Genomic DNA, 21,578 nt, shown 5'->3' on the forward strand with positions numbered 1-21,578 from the left:
TAGAGCCACGGGTCGTAACACATTTGAAATGTAACGTCCACTGTTCAAAGTGCCGTCAACGCGAACAAGAGGTGACTGAGATGTGTAACCAATGGCACCCCATGCCATCACACCGGGTGATACGCCAGTACGATGATGACGAATACACGCTTCCAATGTGCGTTCACCGCGATGTCGCCAAACACGCATGCGACCATCATGATGTTCTAAACAGAACCTGGATTCATCTGAAAAAATGACCTTCTGCCATTCATGCACCCAGGTTCGTCATTTAGTACACCATCGCAGGCGCTCCTGTCTGTGATGCAGCGTCAAGTGTAACCGCAGCCATGGTCTCCGAGCTGATAGTCCATGCTGTTGCAAATGTCGTCGAACAATTCGTGCAGATGGTTGTTGTCTTGCAAACGTTCCCATCCGTATACTCGGGGATCGAGACTTGGCTGCACAATCCGTTACAGCCATGCAGATAAGATGCCTGTCATCTCTACTGTTAGTGATACGAGGCCGTTGGGATCCAGCATGGCGTTCCGTATTACCATCCTGAACCCACCGATTCCATATTCTGCTAACAGTCATTGGATCTCGACCAACGTGAACAGCAATGTTGTGATACGATAAACCGCAATCACAATAGGCTACAATCTGACCTTTATCAAAGTCGGAAACGTGGTGGTACGCATTTCTCCTCCTTACACGAGGCATCACAACATAGTTTCACCAGGCAACGCCGGTCTACTGCTGTTTGTGTATGAGAAATCGGTTGGAAACTTTCCTCATGTCAGCACGTCGTAGGTGTCGCCACCAGCGCCAACCTTGTGTGAATGCTCTGAAAAGCTAATCATTTGCATATCACAGCATCTTCTCCCTGTCAGTTAAATTTTGCATCTGTAGCACATCATCTTAGTGGTGTAGCAATTTTAATGGCCAGTAGCGTATTTACACAACTATGGGGAGTGGCAGTTACTGGTATGTCTCTCAGGTTGTTAAAAGCGAGTAATGCCCATGACTGGGCAGGGAATGCTGTTTTGAGCAAAATTGACTACCAACTTTTCATTTTAGAGATGGCTGTCAATTCCCAAAACTTCTCTTCTATGTTCTCCATAAAGCATAACGGTTTTGTGATTGAGAAGAAATCCCCCTCAGTCACCATGCAAAATAAGTATTTGGGGGGAGGGGGGGGGGATTATTTCTCTGCTTGCCACTTAGCCTTATGTTCCTCCCACAGTCTAGCCAGGGAAGGGAACATTTTAGGGTTGTATCTCTCTGCATTAAACTAGGACTTTCCTTCCACAGAGACTGCTGGGGCTGTATCACCACCAGCAGGAGATAACTTCATCTTCTTCATTTGCTGCTCACATGCCATGTTGCCACCCACTCTGAATGGGGTGTCTCCCCGTGGGTGCCACTCAGCCTCAGCAATAGCTACCTGGCCACTAATCTGTTGCTCAGTGTCCCCGTGCCTCTGTCACGATGGGCACATACTCCTTGGCATACATGGGGAGGGAAGAGTGCAAAGATGAAAGGCACAAAGGTGGAGCACACACCACATTAGGCAACCTTCCCTGCACGAAATGCACTTCTGGTGAATTTTTAAAATTAGTAGCAGGTCAAATTCAACAACGGGGACCATGTGTTTATTTAAAGAAAGTTGAAGAAATCGCTGCAAGTGGAAACTTGAGTTCCGTATCATAAACCAGGTCCATGCAGGGTCTGCACCAAGGAAACCATCCGATGGATATGCAGAGGGGGAAAGGAATTTTGGATGCACAAGCTTGTAGCACAAAAAGGAAGTAATGTTGCAAAGACTGAGTGCCAGTCGTAGCCAAGCATTGTGAGCCACGGGGTGAGGGAGGGGGATATAAAATGGGAAAAGTTTTATTTGTAACTCAGCTGCCTCTGTTGCCAATACTAGTTCCCTCAAACCAAATGATCTGTCTTTCTGGAGAAAATATGCACCAACAGTTATTGTGTCCTTAATTTTTATGTATATCTTCCAGAGGGAACAAGTAAATTACAGATACAGTTTAAAATAATCTCCTAGCTGCGAGTTGACACAGTACATATTATAGTCAGGCAGAACCAGTGGAAAAACTGTAGCAAAAACATAAATAAATTACTTTTAAAAAATTAGGAAATTATGTCACTGCTTACCTAAGAAAGATTGTTGCAGGTTGTTTTAATAACATGGACATGCACCAACCACCTTTTCTATTTTGGAATTAAAAATCTGAAACTGAAACTTGCTTCTCTTACTAGTATGTTTTACTTATCTATTTTTTCTTCCTATCAGCTCAATACAGATCTGTCTTTTAAGACTGTCATAATGTTAAGAGGTAGTATTTTCATTTCAGATATACCAGTCAGAGTTATTGCTTAATTTCTGGAAATGAACAGTAATTTACTTCTGAAAGCTATTCACTGCTAAAAACAAAACTGACATTTTACTTACTTCTTTACCTAATTAATTCAAAGACAAGTAGCAAAAACTGGGCAGCACTGGAAGTAACAGATCGAAGTAAGCAAAATGATTATGCTGCACTGTGTGGTGTGCTTTTTTTATTTTTATTTTCTTGGGGGGGGGGGGGGGGGTTTAGTAATAAACAGAGCAAGGCATCACCAAAGTATTAAATGCTTATTGTACAATTTAAACTAAATGCAAACAGAACAAAAGCTAACATGCAGACTGCTCGTCAATATAATTTCATTTGCAACAAAAGAAAAAGGCAGCTTACAGTTGCTTATAGCTGCAGAAACTCCCTACATCTACATCGATACTCTGCAAATCGCACTTAAGTGCCTAGCAGAGGGTTTATCGAACCACTTTCACAATAACTAACTATTATTCCAACTTTTAACAGAGCGTGGAAAAAACACCTATATCTTTCCATGTGAGCTCTGATTTCCCTTGTTTTATTATGATGATCATTTCTCCCTATGCAGTTCAACGTCAATGAAATATTTTTGCATTTGAAGGAGAAAGTTTGCAATTGAAATCTCATAAGAAGATTCCACCACAACAAAACATGCCTTTGTTTTAATGATGTCCACCCAAATCCCGTATCATATCAGTCACACCCTCTCTCCTATTTTGCGATAATACCGAATGTGTTGTTCTTTTCTGAACTTTCATGAAGTACTCTGTTAATCCTATAAAGTAAGGATCACAGGCCCTGCAGCAGTACTCCAAAAGAGGATAGACAAGCATAGTGTATGCACTCTCTTTAGTAGATCTGTTACATTTTCTGAATGCTCTGCCAATAACACGCAGTCTTTGTTTTGCCTTCCCCAACATTTTCTGTATGTTCTTTTCAATTTAAGTTGTTAGTAAAGAATTTTATGACTGATCCAGTCAAAGGCCTTTGATAGGTCAAGGCACAGACCCACTACCTTGCAACCAGAGGGTGAGTTTGTCTAGTCCTATTTACAAACATCTCATTACTGACCAAACGGGAAAGTAGTGAAACCTTAAGTCCACACTGTCAGAAACTATTATGCCAATTAATAGCTAGCTGAAATAGTAATAAAAGGACACATTAAAAGTTGGGTCAATTTAAAACCTGCTAACTAAAAGTCGATAACTAATAGAGGCTTACATAAGATCCAAACTGATACGAATTTTACATCATGAAAAAAGACAGGTAAATTTTAAATTAGTGAGGACACACAATGATGCAGCACAATAATGCACATAGTCATAGAACAAAAAATTAATAACATGCAAACTTCTATTAAAAGAGGACATTTTCCAGCTACGTAAAATGAACTGGATGGATGCTTGTAAATAGGAGTGGCACATGTGTGTGTTCTTTTAACTGATGACTGTGGTGTGTTTTTAAGTCTAGCCACATATATATCCCCACTAAATTAAGAACTTGAATACCACTTGGGTAAAGGAAAAAATTTCACTGCATTTCATGGTTTGTACATGAATTTTATGTCGCCAGCTTCCACTCAGTTTTACTGCAGTTCTGTACTACTCCTTTACGACACATAATGAACTTTCTGTATAATGTTTCCTTTTTTCGTTTTAAATGTAAATCACTAATTCAACTGAACATCTGGGCTAGTGACCCAGCATTCTTATTCCTGTCAACAGATGACAGCACTTTTGCCATTCTGGTTTACCAGTTGGCTCCCTCCTTCATGAATGCTAGTCTGCGCTCTGGATTCGCTGGTAGCACACCGCATCTTGCACTCATCCACCGCGGCACTCGGAGTCACAGCACCAAGTGTAGGTGTCCTGGTATTCTTGGCATATTTCTTTACTCAGGCAATCTTCTGCAGTACTGTCTGGTATTACTTTGGCATTGACTTACATTTTAGAGGACCTAGCCCAACTAGTGGTTTTTAAATTTTAAGAAATTTTTTGTTTGTGTATTACTGCATGTAAAAATTATCTCCTGTCTCTTGCTATTTTCAGTACGACATCTGAAGATGGCCGGATAGGAGCCCGAAACTGGTCGTGTCCTAAATAAAAGAACTTTACAACCGTAATGGTATTTTCAAGCTCTGGTATAAAGTTCGGTTGCGGATGTTCCTCAAACAGGATTGTTTGTGTATATATTCAGTTTTTGCTCGTTTATAACTATCTTTGTGCAACCCATTTGCACTATTTACAAAGAAGTCACACACATTAACAGTGTTGGCCATTCACATCACCATATAAGAAAACCTAAATAACTATGGTCAAATTGCAACAATGAAAACCTACAACCTGTAAGTATGAATGATTACCTCATTGGCAGCAAAGATTTTGACTGATTGTAGGGCTTAACCTAGATATTATTTTGAGGAGGTAATGACTCACAGATTGTACGAATTATTGAAAAATCTTGGTTGCACACAGCTGTATCCATCACGTTATAAAACAAACAGTTTCGATCATAAACAGACCATCTTCAGGAGTATTGTATCCTAATTAGACGGGTTACAACACATAACAAATAATAAGAAATGTGCTGCAAACCAACATCTCCATTCAATTATAAATTCTGGGGCACATATAGCTTACCGTAAATCTGTGGGGAAACAAAATGACAATAATCATGTCATGTGCTTGCATCAGATTTATTATACACTGCATGTGCTTCTGATTTACAGTTGAATGGAGATGTTGATTTGTAGCATGAAATTTGATAGTGGTTATAAGTTGTCACATTCCTGAACATTATCTGTTTATGAATAAATTGATTAATACAGCTGTGTACAACCATGACTTAAAAACTAGATACATTGAAAAGCAGCATTTGAAGAATGTAACATCACTATATTATCTAGAACTAAGTGGCAACTTTCCATTTTGTATTCAGTCAAATACAAAGCCTACTTTTTGGAAAACAAGACACACTGTGGAGGATTACAATACCTTGAAGCCTTTATTTCCATGTCCAAATACATAGAAACCAACTCAGTCATTCGGTCAAGATAGGTGGAATGTTCCATAGACTGAAAACAAACAGAAAATATGTCTTACATTACAGAATGATTATTGATGATACACAAAAGTCTAGAGGTTAACAGGGATTTTTAAAATTATCTAAATGATTTTAAAAAATTAAACTGAACTAGACAATAAGGACACAAATTAGGGACACAATCAAATAATATTCAAGGAAGCATTCTGGAATCAGCCTCTAGAGAGGAAGCAGCTGAAAACTAATTTGAAAGTGGGTGAACAGGGAACTAACCCCACTACTCCTGAATATAATTTTTTTGTCTTACTGTCATATCAGCCTACACAGTTGCAAATTTGTTGGATAGAATTATCTACTTTTATATGCATTTACCAGCAGTCAGAATCTCACTTCTAAAAGTAGATTCTCCCTTCTTGACAGTGTGAAGCAGGCAGCAATACTGTATCCTTTTAATTGCATTTAAAAATTAAAGAATTAGTGTGAAATGCTCTGCAGTAGCTAGTGAGCAAGTCAGGTAACTAAAATTAAACAAAGCATTTAAAAACCACAACGTTTATTGCAATGGATGAATGAATGAAATGGCAGACAAGTCATCACCAACTGGCATATTTTCTTACTATTCCTCAGTTCACTGTAGTATTTAACAAATTATGACAGTATTTTTGGTTCATATGGTTCCGTGTTACAAAGGATCTTACAAGAGGAACTTACTGAATAGCCCTTTTCAATTTTCTTCATATTTATAGGGTTTGAAGGTGTCTGGATATAGATTTCCTAAAACAATAAGACACAAGGCTTTAATAATAATAATAATAATAATAATAATAATAATAATGGCTTTTGGAGATTAACCCTCTGTGACGATGTGGTTTCATTTGAAGCCACCAATGACGTTTTGATTCTGCGCTGTCATCTAGCGATCAAAATTTGAACTACGTCAATATTTCTCACATGGTTGCAGTTAGCTATTCAAGTATAAGTGCCATTATTGTCTGTGGTGTGCTGGTTCTCTTTTTCTTGATTTGTGATTGAATTTGTCTTTGAAATGTAAGTTTCACACATGGAACAAATTCATAATACTTTGTATATAAATACATGCAATATGTATTGCAACAATAATGAAAATCACGTACTTTTTCCGTATTTACTCTGGTGGTTTTGTTTGAAACCACTGCGGCTGCAGGGGTAGTATTAGAGGCTTATCTCTCTCTCTTTTTTAATTTCAGTTTTGCGAGAACAGTTTTGCGAAATGTTTTCTCGCAAATTAAAGGATGAGGAAGTTCTGACGTGTCTTTTAGAAGAAATTACTTCTGTCGTGGACTCTGAGACTGGCAGTACCAGTGATAATGAAAGTGATATTTTGGCTGAAGACAGTGATCTTGATTTACAAATGCGAAGACCAGTAATATCTAATGTTGTTTCTGAAAGTGAAAATCGTTCTGAAAATGACAGTGATTACAGTTTCAGTTCTGAAGATAACGTGCCACTAGTAAGGTCTTAGAGGAAGTTGGTGTCAAAGGAAAACTGAAAGTGAAGGTATGCTGCCAGTTGATTTCTTTTTATAGCTATTTGGGGAAAATTTGCTCAGGTGTTTTTGGCTATAAATATTCTAATGGGTAACAACCAACCCTGCGCATATCGTGATTGCTGGTCATCGCACAACGAACTCAGAGATCAGTACATTTCTTCACTTGTGTCATTGAAAAGATTTTGCTGGATTTTATCTCATATACATGTAAATGACAACACCCTTATGCCACAAAAAGGGAATGAATGTTACTACAAATTGTATAAAATTTGACTACTAGTAAATCAATTACTGACAAGTTTCAAAGAATATTATGCTCCAACTAAGGAGCAATCTGTTGCTGAATGCATGGTGAAATTCAAAGGGCAAATATCATTCAAAGGAGAAATGTTTGGGAGAGAGGATTGTTAAGAGATTTGTGTAAAGGCTTAGAAGGCAAAGGATGTCACATATATTTTGACTTTTTTTAAACTAGTGTTCCACTTTTGCAGACACTAAAACTTGATGGTATCCTAGCCTGTGGTACCATTAGAGTCCACAGTAAAGGACTTCCTCCTCTGAAACCGGACAAAGAGTTGCGAAGAGGAGAAAGTGACTGGTCAGTTCGTTCTGATGGGATTGCATGCATGAAATGGAAAGATAAACGTCTTGTCACAAATTACTATCAACAATTGGCTCACACGTAACTTTGAAAGAAGTCGGTAGGAAAGAAAAGGATGGCACAATTACAAAAATACCTTGCCCACAGATAGTGAAATCTTGTAATTCGAACATGGCATGTGTAGATAAAGCGGACATGATGAATAGTTTCTATGCAATTGACAGAAAATCTAGACGCTGGTGGCTCAGACTGTTTTGGTATATGATTGATATTTCTGTTGGAAATGCATTTATATTGTTTCGACTAACCAAGCCAAATGAAAAGAAAAAGCTAAAGGAATTTCGGCGGTGTGTTGTAGTTGGCCTTATGGGATCCAGTGTTTTCAAAGACAGTCCTAGTCACCAAGTGCATCATCTGAACCATCCGTCCGATGTCACCGGCGTGCACACAATCGAGGGAAACACAGTCACTTGTGAACGAGCTGTCTAACTTAAAGATGTCACTATGTTTTTGAACGCATTACACTACCCTAACACATTACGTTTCTCCACGGTAGACTGTCAATGCACAATGTTATTGTTTGTTTTTGGGGCATCACCTGCAACCAGCTTTGTGAAAGAAGTGGCGACACTTTCTGCGCAACCCACCCATCATTTTGCACAATAATGCGATGCCGCATACAGCGCAATCTGGGGCTGCTCTGTTCAGTCGATGGGACTGGCAAGTATTGAACCATCCACCATACTTCCCGGCCTTAAGTCCTTGTGACTTTGATTTTATTCCAAAGATGAAGGAACCACTTTGTGGCATTCGCTTCAGAACTGTTCCAGAGATTTGACAGGCAGTAAACTGTTCCATTCGCGCCATCAACAGAACAGGCTATGCTAACGGTATACTATGCCTTCCACATCGCTGGCAACGGGTTCTACACAATGCTGGTGACTACTTTGAAGGACAGTAACAGGTCCAAACATGCAACTCTTTTGTATCAGTTGCGAATAAGTAGTGGCCACTATTTAAATTCCATCCCCCGTATTTTAATTCACCTGATAGTTCCCGGCCGCAGAATCCGTTTTATCATCATTTGACGTGAGAGCTGTAAACAAAGAGGAAACAGCGAAATCATTAAAAGTAAACAAAGGTCACATGGAGATTACCCCCTCACCGCTAGAACTCAGACTGCTCTGCGCATATGCGAATCTGGCAACTTGGGCGCAACAGAAAAATTTTTGCAGGTAGCATCTGTCGGTTTGCTGCTATTGCTGATACCAGCTACACTTCATGTGGGCAGAAGTGTTGCTCATATGTGGCTTAACTGTGCATGCGCATGAGCTTGCTGTAAATTGCTCAAATGAATCTAATGTTAGCAGCTGTGATGTCACGATCATTGGAAGCAGCTTGCTATGAAGCGTCCTACAGCATTTGACACATTTTGCTGTTGGCAGACACTTGTGTGAACACCCTTGTTTAGTTTTTTATTTTATTTTTTCCCCCTCTCAGTTATGTTTTATTGCTGCAGTATTATTCAGCAGTTGCAGAATACAGTAATATTCTTTGTTAGAGTACAGGTTCTTACCACTCAAAATTATAAAAATTTAACTGAAAACTAAAACAATGAAAAATTCCCAGGTTTCTCCCAAATGAAAAAATTCTTGGGTTTTTCCAGTATTTCCTGGGCCTTATACACCCTGTTCTTTAACCATTTTTGGAAACTCAGGTGTTAAGGGGTGAAATAGGGACTAAGAATTTGAGAAAATATTTCAGTATATCAAAAACATTTAAAGCTAAATCTATGAAAATTGCTACTACACTTCTGGGTTGGAGAGAAAGAAATGTGTCTTCGGTAAAGAAAGTTTCTATGGAAATATTACAAGAATGCAATATGCACGATAAATAAAATCCTTGGACTCAAACTACCAGAACTGCTTTTTGGTCAGGAGCACATGTGGAAAAGACCACAGTTCTATGGACTTAATTAGCATGGAAGTTTAGAAAGTGTTGCAATTTGAGAACAACGTAATTTTTTTTCTTAAAAATAGAGAGATTGAACAATACTATTGATGTACATAATTTTTTTAATTTGTCAGTAAGGCACTTTGCATGCCTGTATCATATTTTACTTTATATATGGCCCATACATTTTCATTAAAAATTTGTTATTCAACATTTGTTTACAGATACAGAATTCAATTAATAATAATAATTTACGTAAATAAAAAAATAGTTCTCTAAGTGAGCTTCAAACCAGCAAATTCATGATTACAACAATTCAATGTTATGCACACAGCTATCAGCAACTACGTTAAAAATCTTATATATCTTCAAAGAAGCCCCCCAACCCGCACCCTTTTCGGAAAACTGTGCTGTACTGATTGAAGAAATTAATGTCTGGGCAGTGATCCTCAAATCTCACAAATATGAAGAAAATCTGAAGAGTGCCAGTGCCTAGGGTCCCCTTGTTAATTTACACTAAGGTGACTAAAGTCACAGAATACCTCCTACTATTGTATTGGATCTAGTTTTGTTTTGTGTACTGCTGCAACCTGATGTGGCATGGATTCATCAAGTCGTTGGAAGTTTCATGCAGAAACACTGAGCCTCTATAGCTAGGCACAAATGTGAAAGTGCTGCCAGTGCACGATTTTGTGTACAAATTGACCTCTCAATTACGTCCCACAGATTTTCAATGGAATTCAGGTTGGGTGATCTTGACAGCCAAGTTGTTTGCTCAAACTGTCCAGAGTGTTCTTCAAACCAATCACGAACAATTGTGGCCTGGTGACATGGCGCAATATCATCCATAAAGATTCCATCGTTGTTTGGGAACATGAAGTCCATGAATGGCTGCAAATAGTCTCAAAGTAGCCCAACATGACCATTTCTAGTCAATGATTGGTTCAGTTGGACCAGAGAACCCAGTCAATTCTATGTAAACAGAGCCCACACCGTTATAGAGACACCACCAGCTTGCTCGGTGCCTTGTTGACAACCTGGGCCCGTGGATTTGTAGTCTTTGTGAAACACTTGAACCCTACTGTCAGCTCTTACCAACTGAAATTGGGACTCAAATGACCAGGCCACAGTTTTTCCAGTCTTCTAGGGTCCAATCAACATGGTCACGAGCCCAGGAGACGCACTGCAGGTGATGTCATGCCGTTAGCAAAGGCCCATGTGTCAGTCGTCTGCTGCTATAGCCCATTAATGCCAAATTTTGGCACACTGTCCTAATGGGTATGATCGTTGTACATCCCATATTGATTTCTACCCAAATGTGGCAGCTCTCAGTTATCAAGTGACGGCTGTCAGTTATTTCATTGTCCATGACGAGAAGTGAAGTCTGAAACTTGGAATTTCAGGCTCCAAAATGTTATGTTCCATACGTCTAGCTCCAATTACAATTCTGTATTCACCTAATTGCTGTCATGCAGCCATAATCACATGGAAACCTTTTCACATGAATCACCTGAGCACAAATGATAGCTGTGCCAATGCAATGCCCTTTTATATCCCATGTATGTGAAACTACACCACCTGTGTATGTGCATATTGCTAGCCCATGACTTTTGTCACCTCAGTGTAATTTAGATTATTTTTCATATTAATTGTGTTGTATTTATTTTAGTCGTATGACTAACTACTACTACTACTACTACTACTACTACTACTACTACTAATAATAATAATAATAATAATAATAATAAGTAATAATTCTTCTTTCAGCTATTTAATGTTTGCTTCACTTTGGTTACTAAACTGCCACTAAAGTTCAGCAGCATATTTGCTTCACTACATTAGTTTTCAGTCAACTTTATGTTCATAAAGATGAACAACTTTACTATTATAGAACTATAACTGTCATCTATGAATTTGCTTCCTCAAGATTACAAAGAAACATCACGCACACACACTCGCACACAAAATTGTTAATTACACAGTATGTCAAATGCAGTTGCGAATACTGAAATAAAACATGGCAGCAGTTGCTCTGTATCAATAAATAAACACACAAAATAATATCTCCCATCTGTGAATCTGAAACACTATATGATGTGGCTACCAGGGTAGTATTTCACACATTTACAATTATATTTTTGGATGAACTACAATGGAATACACATTTCACTCACATAAAAAACTACTTGTTTCACTGAATGAAAAGTCTATTTTCGTTACATCTATCAGTTTTATGCTGAGCAATGAGGAGTAATCCTACTATTGGTTTTACACTTTATGTCTTATCTAATACTATTTTAGCCTGTGAGAGAAGTTTCGTAGGTATTTATGCAGGACATGTATAGTCTCTGTACTACATGTTAGTATTTTTGTTGTTGATGTACTATGTAACTGACATGGAATGGCGAACTCGCAAGAAATTTGCTAGCATGAATGCAGAAAACAGCCGACAAATAGCATACGGCTTGTCAACCAATCTTGTAGGTGAATATTTAGTACATTATCAGAATCAGCTAAATTTAACAACATACCACTTAATATTCCTAAAATGATGGTTAACAATAAAGATCAAATGCCCCATATCAAATCAAGTACAAGTAGTCACAGGCATTTTGCTTTTAACACCACTATCTAACTATAACTGTACGATTAACAGGAAAACGAAGATATAATAATAAATAACAATAATTTTTATTATGCTAATATTAATCCTGAATAAACAAAGAATATTCTCTCTCCTTAAATCTGTAAGTTAATATCTTTTGGTCTTGCTGATCTCATGTTTTTCAATTTGTTTGCAGACTATGGCCCAATTAAAATTACTTGTTAGTTGACATCTGTCACTTGCCACTACAGTGTTGCCACAACAGTTGCTGGCTATTGCTCGGTTTGTAGGTGACACACAAAAAATACGGCGGGTCACTTCACAAGTTTGAAGCTATGTTTGAAGTGGCCACCATAATGTCTGATGGGAACATGAGATGCTGAACATGAGATGCTGAACATGAAATGCTCAGCTGATAGCTCATTTTAAGTGACCAACGAATGAACTTGAGCAGACAATGCTTTTTTTAGCCTTGAATTTAAATGTGTCTCCTAACCTAACCAACGCAATTAAACCTAACCTCTATGAGCAGACAGAAAAATTTCATTTCGAGCACTAAAAGCAAACTGTAATTTCCTGCTTACCTGAAACTATCCTTACATTGGCTACACGAGCTGGCACATTACCAATCGATGAGAGTCCTGGTTAAAGGTTATAGGTGACACATGCGGATACCAAAGGAAAAACGAATGACAGGAAGAAAAATAAGAGCAAATAAAAAAGTCAATATGAAGATGAAAATAGTGCAGCAAATATTAGAAATAAAAAATATGCTTACTTCAACTTACTGAATAAAAATAATAATCAAAGTCATTTTGATAAGATTTAGAAATAAATTTCCAAGTATATGTCGAGTTTTGAACACTCGACCACTATGCTACACCACCATCCTGTATTACACTGTTATATTTGAAGCTTTACAAGGCCAGTGTCAGCCATGATTTGCTGCCTTCAAAAGGTTTGGTCTCAGATACAAAGCTAATCTAATGTAGGCTGATCTGTAGGCAGATCTCTGTGCTGATGATGATAACTGTATGTGTGATGATGAATTGCATCTTGTGCAAAAGAATCCCGTTGTGTTGTACATGATAGGTGTGTATTTCATTAGCACCATCATAAGCATGCTATTATGTCTGATGAAATGCAACATAAAAGTGGCAGGCTCTGGAATCAAGAAACAAAACTCCAAACACTCAAGACAGCCAGAAAAGGAATTGGAAGTGAACTGATCAATTGCTTGGGCAGTTTGGCAAAAGCAAACAGCTCGATCATAATGTTAAGCACTCTGATTGGAGGACACCAGCTCCAACATTTGACGTGTCAACCAACAAGTAATTTTAATCACACTGTAGGATCACAGTGAGAGCAAGCTTCTAATATGAGTGCATGGAATACCACCCTCTTCTCTTTACAATCTGTGACTGATGCAGAATGAAGGCAAAGAAGCTAATTAACACATTAAACTTATTCATGGCAATGATGGCCACTAAACATTTTTAGGGGTAATTCGGGATTCGTGATAAATGATGTGTGACCAACAAACAGCACATACGAGCAAAGCATTACATACGGAACTGAAATTGATTTAGTTTTCTCCTGCAGCCAAAATAGTTAGGCAGTAACATGCCATGACAACAGTGATAATTCTTTCTTTCTTAAATATGCTAAACACGATTTGAATCCTTTTTTATGCAAAAATAGCAAACTAGTTTCCTGCTCTCCTCCCCCAACCATGATTTTTATAAACTAATACAAAATGCAAACATCTTCTCTCAGCAACTACTGTAACACCAAACAAAAAAACTTATTACATATCAACTCAATTACGAACTGATAACATGAAATGTACATGTAGAGAACTTCCTATTGATTGACACAATGCTGTACTGCACATGCTGACAAATAGGTGTGTATAACGATACATCAAATAAAACTATGGAGGCTTTTTTGCATGCTGTCTTGTATTAGTAGCGTGAGATAGTGACAGGAGTAGCTAAAGTTGCAACACTGGCCAACAAAATTTTGGTGCCGGGGGTGGGGTTGGCACAGATTAGGCATCCCCACTGTCAGGTGTTGGCTATAAGGAAGCCACAGCCTTACTGTCTCTCTACACGGTACTGGGACTGGCTAGAGCACAGAACAGAGAAATAAGTGCTCGTAATTGTCAACTTTTGATGGTACTCAGTCTGAAGTCAGGAAAGAACTCATGGCTTTGAGAGCTATGACAGACAAGGTGTGGTAGGCATCTTGAGGCAAAGGAAAAAATAAGACAATTCTGACTGGCTGGGAAGATCCATTATGGTGCGGGTCTGACTATGTGAGAGGTGGGTCAACAACGATGTCTGTCAGCAGGTGAATCAAGACGGACATGGTACAAGATCTTCTGACAGGCCAGGAAGGTCCACCATGGCAGGGGTTCAATTTTGCAGCAGTGATTTGGCAGTGAGACATGGCACCGCTCTGTTTCACAGGGAGGCGGCATGATCAGTCAATGGGTGGGTCACACAGTTCCTCAGATGCAAGGAAGTTGGTAATGTAATAGGAGGTGCGTGGCTAGCTGGCAGTGAGGGCCATGTGGCTTAGAGGTGAAGCGGGTGCAGAGAGAAGGCAGCACAGTTGCAGACACACTTAAGTAACGTGAGAAAGGGGTATAACATGCCACAAAATGAGGAGGGAGAAGGAAATGATAGTAATGTTGCATAACTGTCACCGATCAAGCAGGATATTATTTTAAGTGATACATTAAAGTTACTGCCAAAACCTTTTAAATGCAACAAAGGGTAGTTAAATGAGTCTTTGGATAACTATGACACTGCAATTCAAGTTAGTGGTCCCAGGTCAGCACTATGTCTTGCTTAAGCTTGTTAAGGCATGAACAGTACGAGCTGATGGAGAAAATTGTTTGTCAGGGATTCGACAGGCACCTGGTCTGCTGTATGTGCTATCTTAGTGGCTTTTACAGAACAAAAAGTCAAAAGACCCGTTTAACAATTCCAAAGACAATATTACAACTAAAGATTGTATGTAAGTGCATTGTATCTTAGTCCAGAATTAACTTAGTATTAAGAAAACAGTCTTAATTGCGATTTTTTATTTATTAAGTGCCAACCGGTTTTAACCCATCGCAGGGGCCATCTTCAGGGCGAACATACTGTGAAATTACAATATATATCTCAGACAAAACTAATGACAACCATCTTATAAGAGTGGATTATGTAAATATAATGTTTTACCCATTGGTCGACTGCTGGTGGCGTCACGTCTACCAAGGTGTGACAGGAGACTGTAAAGAATTCGCCTTATGCCTGGTTTTTCCTTCCCCCATAGTATATTACAAATGAAGATAAGGTAACTTACTAATGTTCTTTTATAAGTTTGACATTGGGAAGTTTTCACATACTTTTTTATGTTTATTTATATAACAGTGTTTTTTAAAATGAACATCGTTTCTTTAAATTGTAAACTTAACACAAATTGTATTTATACTTCAATTTTTAAGCCTAGACATCTACCATTGGGCACCGCTGGAGACGTTCGTTGCTTACGCTCACAACCTCATAGCTTGCTATATAAACCCAGGCGTAAGGCAAATTCTTTTAGAGTCTCCTGCCACACCTTGGTAGATGTGATGCCACCAGCAGTCGACCAGCGGGTGAAACATTATATTTATGTAATCCACTCTTATAAGATGGTTGTCATTAGTTCTGTCCAAGATATATATAGTAACTTCACAGTATGTTCGCCCTGAAGATGACCCCCTGCGATGGGCTGAAACTGGCCGGCACTAAATAAATTTAAAAAAACGTGATTAAGACCGTTTTCTAAATACCAAGTTAATTTTACATCAATCGCTGTTACTCCACAACCATGCTGTCCAAACAGCTTAGTCCAGAATATTTGGTTCATAAAAAAACACTCTCCTTGTAAACAATAGCCAGTCGTTATCTGAAGATGGGCTAATGAGCCGAAAACTAGTTCATACAAATAAAAATCAGTAGCAGAAAAAACCGCCAACTGTTATTCAACCCTCAATATGGAAGTGTTCTATCAAGAAGCGACAGAAGAATCCATAAATAAAACATTTCCTGCCAGTTCATCTACTAAATAATGTTCATCTTAATATTCATCTGTCTATATTTTAAATGTTAAGTAGCCTACATATATTTACGGCTACTACATGGCACTCATGGTATAATGTTCATCTGCCCGCAATTGCTAACGCGGGAAACCTCTGTCTGGTGCTACCTGTAGGTTGATATGTATGAGCAGCCCATAGTGGCTTGCTTTCCATGTATTCTTTTTTAAATTTTAATTTCAATTTTTGTGACTAAAGCTTTATTGCTTGATCTTAAACGTGGCATATAAGCACTGTTTCTTACTTGGACTGTTAGTCAGTACTTACACTTTTATATAAAAAGTTTTCCCATAATTTTTTACTTATGTTATAGGCCAATTTGAAAGTTTAATTTCTGATGAAGGCACTCACAGAAGTGTCGAAACCAGGTGAAAAGGCTTTAATTTTTGTGACTGAGGGCTGTAATAGTAAATATGAATGAAGAACCACATAAACACGAATCATACGAGCAACATAACGCTGCTGGCAAGAACAAAGGTATGACCTACAGAATACCATAGAAGCAAACAGCCTGTAACCATATAACTTCACTGACAAAACTGTCAATATAGCTCTCAAGTAACACCATTATGAAATGAACTTTTGTCATTCAATAATTTCACAAATAACTGCTCCAGCAATGGTTTAACACTTATTATAGCTCCACCGATATCAAAGGAACAAACTTATACTGTAGTGTGATGGCAACATAGACACCAACATCATATGGTTATCAAGACCATCTGATGTGCGTAGCAAACAACAGTTCTATAGTAAGTTAAATTATCTGCTTCAGACTTTGAAATATTGTGCCAAACTATGTAATTTCCAGAGATAACTTGAAGAAGACAATCATGGCAAAATAGGCCTTTTATAACAAACAATACAATCGAACACAGCAATGTCTTGGTCTCATAGAACGACATATAAAAATTGATGTGTTAGAGAAGAACAAAAATGCTGTTAAGTTTAACTAGAGAAGAAGTCACAATAGTAAAAGGTACACTAACAAGTTTTAATCATACATGAAGTTCCACAGCAAGAAACAAACAGATTACACAAGGAATGAGAAGGCTTAGTCTGTTTGAGAATAGCACTGATAGAAGGCTACAGAGAGCTGCTATATTGACAATCATGAATAAGCAACTAATATCCATCTTTAATGAGCTTGAATGGGAATATGATTTGCTAATAAGAACTATTAAATGTGCAGAAAAGTATTTTGGAACCACACCTAATTAATTCTGTGGAAGTAGTTAAATATCTGGAGTTGATAAAACGTGACATTAAAGGTAGATTCCCAATAGCAGTTACAGGGGCAAAGATTATATACTGCTTAAAGTAGTTCATCCTGATGTATTCGTAACTGGCAATATTTTAAGTTATGTATTAAATATTCCCTAGAAGACAATAGCAGGTTTGATATGTATAAAATTTGGCCGCTTTCTGCTGAAGTAGATGCGAGGAAACATTTATTTAAATATACAGCCCGAGAGAGGGAAATATCTACATCTACATCTATACTCTGCAAACCAGCATGTGGTGCGTGGCAGAGGGTATGTCCCTTTGTACCAGTTATTAGGGTTTCTTTCTGTTCCATTCATATATGGAGTGTGGGGCAGGAGATTGATTGAATGCCGATTGAATGCCTCTGTGCGAGCAGTAATCATCCTAATCTTATCCTCACAATTCCTTTGTGAGTCATATGTAAGGGGTTGTAGTACATTCCTACAGTCGTCGTTTAAAGCAGGTACTCAAAACTTCGGGGTCTTCAAGAGTCTTCTAGTTCAGTTCCTTCAGTATCTCTGTGACACTCTCCCATGTGTGATGAAGCAAGCTAGGATCTCTTTACTTCCTCTATTGTTTTGCCATCTGCCTCCCGAAATTCATTTTATTTTCACTTTTGCCTAATTACCATTAACATACGTGAGTATAATATGCATTTCCGTAAAAGAGAAAGGTTGGCCCTCAGTGTTAAGGAATATATTACCAGTTCTAATTCTGTGCTTAGTTGTGTGTATGTAATTAATTTCCTAATTAATATCTTTCGTTATAGGGTGAAATCAGGAATTGTTTTGTGACAGATCCTATTTTTGACTTATAAACAAATATATATTTTGTACTAATTATAAACTTTTGAAAGAAGAACTACTAGGATTCTTAAAGTATTTATTGGCTCTATTCGAAAACATATCAGCAAAGCCAGCCCTTAATTAATTCCAAAATACTTAGGAAGTTTGTCAAAAGTGTTGTTTGTATAAATATATCTGTTAATTTCATTATTTAAACAAATAATTCGGCCTAACCTTTGTGGTAAAAGGGACTGTTAAAAAGGAGGAATTTTTCGATGTATTCAGTTAATTGAATTAGTTATGTTCTAATTGTAATTTCTGTAACTTAAACATAAATTAATGTATAATCTCAGTGCTTATTATTGTGGAGATATATAAACAACCGATTTTTGGTCCCAAGACAGTCGTCCATGGTCAATTTTCAGATGGGAATTACGTGTTGGTTAAATTAACAACAATGCATCAATTTAACTGTGGAATAAGTGTACACAAATAGGCCGTGTGTTAGAACAATTAATGACAATGTCCGTTCAATTTATTTGAGAAATAGTGTCACATGTACCATATTGTTCTGCAAGAACTGTGAACTGTGTGGTTAGGTTTTTACTGCTCATAGATGTTCAACAGCAAACTTTGTAGCAGTATGCTGATGTTGCATGCATGATGCTTATCAACATTTACCAACAGTGAACTGGCCATATAATTTTGTAATATTGGGGGGGGGGGGGGGGGGGGGTGTTGTAAGCAGTGGAAGTAAAAAACTGTGAAACGCAATTGTGTAACTGTCAGCTACATCATTTACAGTATTCAGTGTTGAACTTCCACTTCTCATTTTTCAGCCACTATAACAATGCAGTACATTGACACGAAGGACTATCAACAAAGAAATGGATTAAACAAACCTGTGACCATTCGTACTGCCCTTGTCTACATACGTCCAATATCCCCTGTTAGTCCTATCTGGTACGGGCCCCACACACTTGAGCAATATTCCAGGATGGGTAGCATGAGTGATTTGTAAGTGATATCTTTTGAAGACTAATTGCACTTCCCCAATGTTCAACCGACAAACCAAAGTCTACCACCTGCATTACCCACGACAGAACCTATCTGATCATTCCATTTCATATCCCTAGAAAGTGCTACACCCAGCTATTTATAAGAGTTGATTGATTCCAATAGTGACTCATTAACATTATAGTCATATGGTACTACATTTTTTCAGGTGCAAAATTTTACATTTCTGAGCATTTAGAGCAAGTTGCCTATCTCTGCTCCATGCTGGATCTAACTGAATATTTATGCAGTTTATTTCGGCTAGTACTTCATTATAGATAACTGCATCATCTGCAAAAAGCCTGGTTTTACTATTGTTTGCAAGGTCATTAATATATAGCATGAACAACAAGTTTCAACACACTTTCCTAGGGTAGTTACTTCTACATATAATGATGACTCTACATCCAAGACAACATGTAGTGTCCTCTCTACAAAAAAGTCCTCAATCCAATCACAAATTTCACTTCATACCCATATGATTGTAGTTTTGACAATAAGCATAGGTGCGGTACAGACTCAAATGCTTTTCAGAAATCAAGAAACTACATCTATGTGACTGTTTGATGAAAAGCTTTCAGTATGTCATGTGAAAAAAGTACAAGCTGGGTTCCACGTGATTGATGTTTTCGGAATCCATGCTGGTTGGCAAGCAGGGGAGGTCATTTGTTCAAGAAATCTCATTATACTTGAGCTCACAGTATGTTCTAACATTCTACAACAAAGTGACGTCAAAGATGTTGGACAGTAGTTATGTGGATCACTTCTACTACTTTTCTTGTTGAAGGTTGTTGCCTGTGCTTTCTTCCAAATAGTGGGCATGGTCCTTTGTTCAAAGGATCTCTAACGGATTATAGTTAGTAGAGGGGCCAACTCAGCTGCAAAATCTGATAAGGATTGCCTCAGGCCTTGGAGCTTTGTTCAATTTAATGATTTCATCAGTTTCTTACCACCACTGACACTAATAGTTAATTCATTCATCTTTTCTGTGGTATGAGGATTAAACTGGGACAATTCTTCTGGGTTTTCCTTTGTAAAGGAACATCTGAAAACAGAGTTAAGCATTTCAGCTCTTGCTGAAACTGTGCTGAAACTTTCAAATTCTTCATTGAGATATGACACTATTGATTTTTTATCTAGTTTACTGAACACATATTTCTTTCTGCTTGTTTTAATTGTCCTTTGTACTTCCGTAATCATTGTTGCCACAAACACGTCATGGTCACTGATACCAGTTTTGATGTGGACATCCCCAAAGAGGTCACTGTTGGCATTGCATCCAATGTATCTCTATCACAATTGGGGTTCCTAACTACCTGTTCTAGGTAGTTTTCAGAGAAGGCATTTTGCCATGTTTCACACGATGTCTAATCACATCCACCACTGACAAAATTGTAATTTTCACAATTAATTGTTGGAGATTAAAGTCTCCACCAATCATTACAGTATGTTTGGGGAACTTATAAACAATGAACTGGGGTTTTCTCTAAGTTTTTGGTTACATCAGGAGACGAGTCAGGTGGGCGATAGAAGGATCCAACTATCATTTTATGTCCACAGTTACTGAGTCTTGCCCAAACAATCTCACAAGCAGCTTCAATTTCTATTTTGGTGGATTTAAGTTTTTTGTCTACTGCGACAAATATACACCACCTCCATTTCCCATTTGCCTATCTTTTCAACATACACTTAAATTTTCCCCCAAAATCTCACTGCTTTCAGTTTCAGGGTTCAACCAGCTTTCTGTACCTTGTATTATGTGAGCTTCAGTGCTTTTCATGAATGCTTCAAACTCTGGCATTTGTTGCGTTATGTGGATTGGGTGGAGAGTTGCCTAATCTAAAATCCCTTATGTGCACCCTACACACAGTCAGATACTTGAACTGTATCCTCTGATGCGTGGTGCACACTTGGCCTATTTAGGGGGATTCAACAATCCTCAAACCTATGGCACAAGTCCAAGAAGTCAGAGGCTAGATTGCCAAAGAATGATCTCAGTCTTTGGTTCAGTTCTTCCACTCAACTCAGAACCAATGGGCCACGATTAGTTCTGGGGACAATGCTGCAAATTATGAGCTTCACTGAAACTCCACATGTAAGGCTGGTCTTCTCGACCTCCTCTCCCAGTTGCTGGAATGATCTAAGTATAACCTCAGAGCACAGAAAACAGGCATCATTTGTTGCAACGTGCACCACGATCTGCAGTTGATTGCACCCTGTGTTCCCTCAATGGCT

At 38.1% G+C, this 21,578-nt stretch overlaps 1 protein-coding gene across 1 annotated transcript in view; it reads right to left on the minus strand.

Moving 5' to 3' along the window:
- Nucleotides 1-21,578, minus strand: part of LOC124796263 — a 374,071-nt gene that overhangs the window by 86,465 nt on the left and 266,028 nt on the right. The window contains exon 6 of the mRNA XM_047260374.1: nt 5,366-5,445. Coding sequence (XP_047116330.1) covers nt 5,366-5,445 — 80 coding nt within the window. The remainder of the gene's footprint in view (nt 1-5,365; nt 5,446-21,578) is intronic.

Source organism: Schistocerca piceifrons, chromosome 4 (assembly GCF_021461385.2).
Source record: "Schistocerca piceifrons isolate TAMUIC-IGC-003096 chromosome 4, iqSchPice1.1, whole genome shotgun sequence".
Classification (NCBI taxonomy): domain Eukaryota; kingdom Metazoa; phylum Arthropoda; class Insecta; order Orthoptera; family Acrididae; genus Schistocerca; species Schistocerca piceifrons.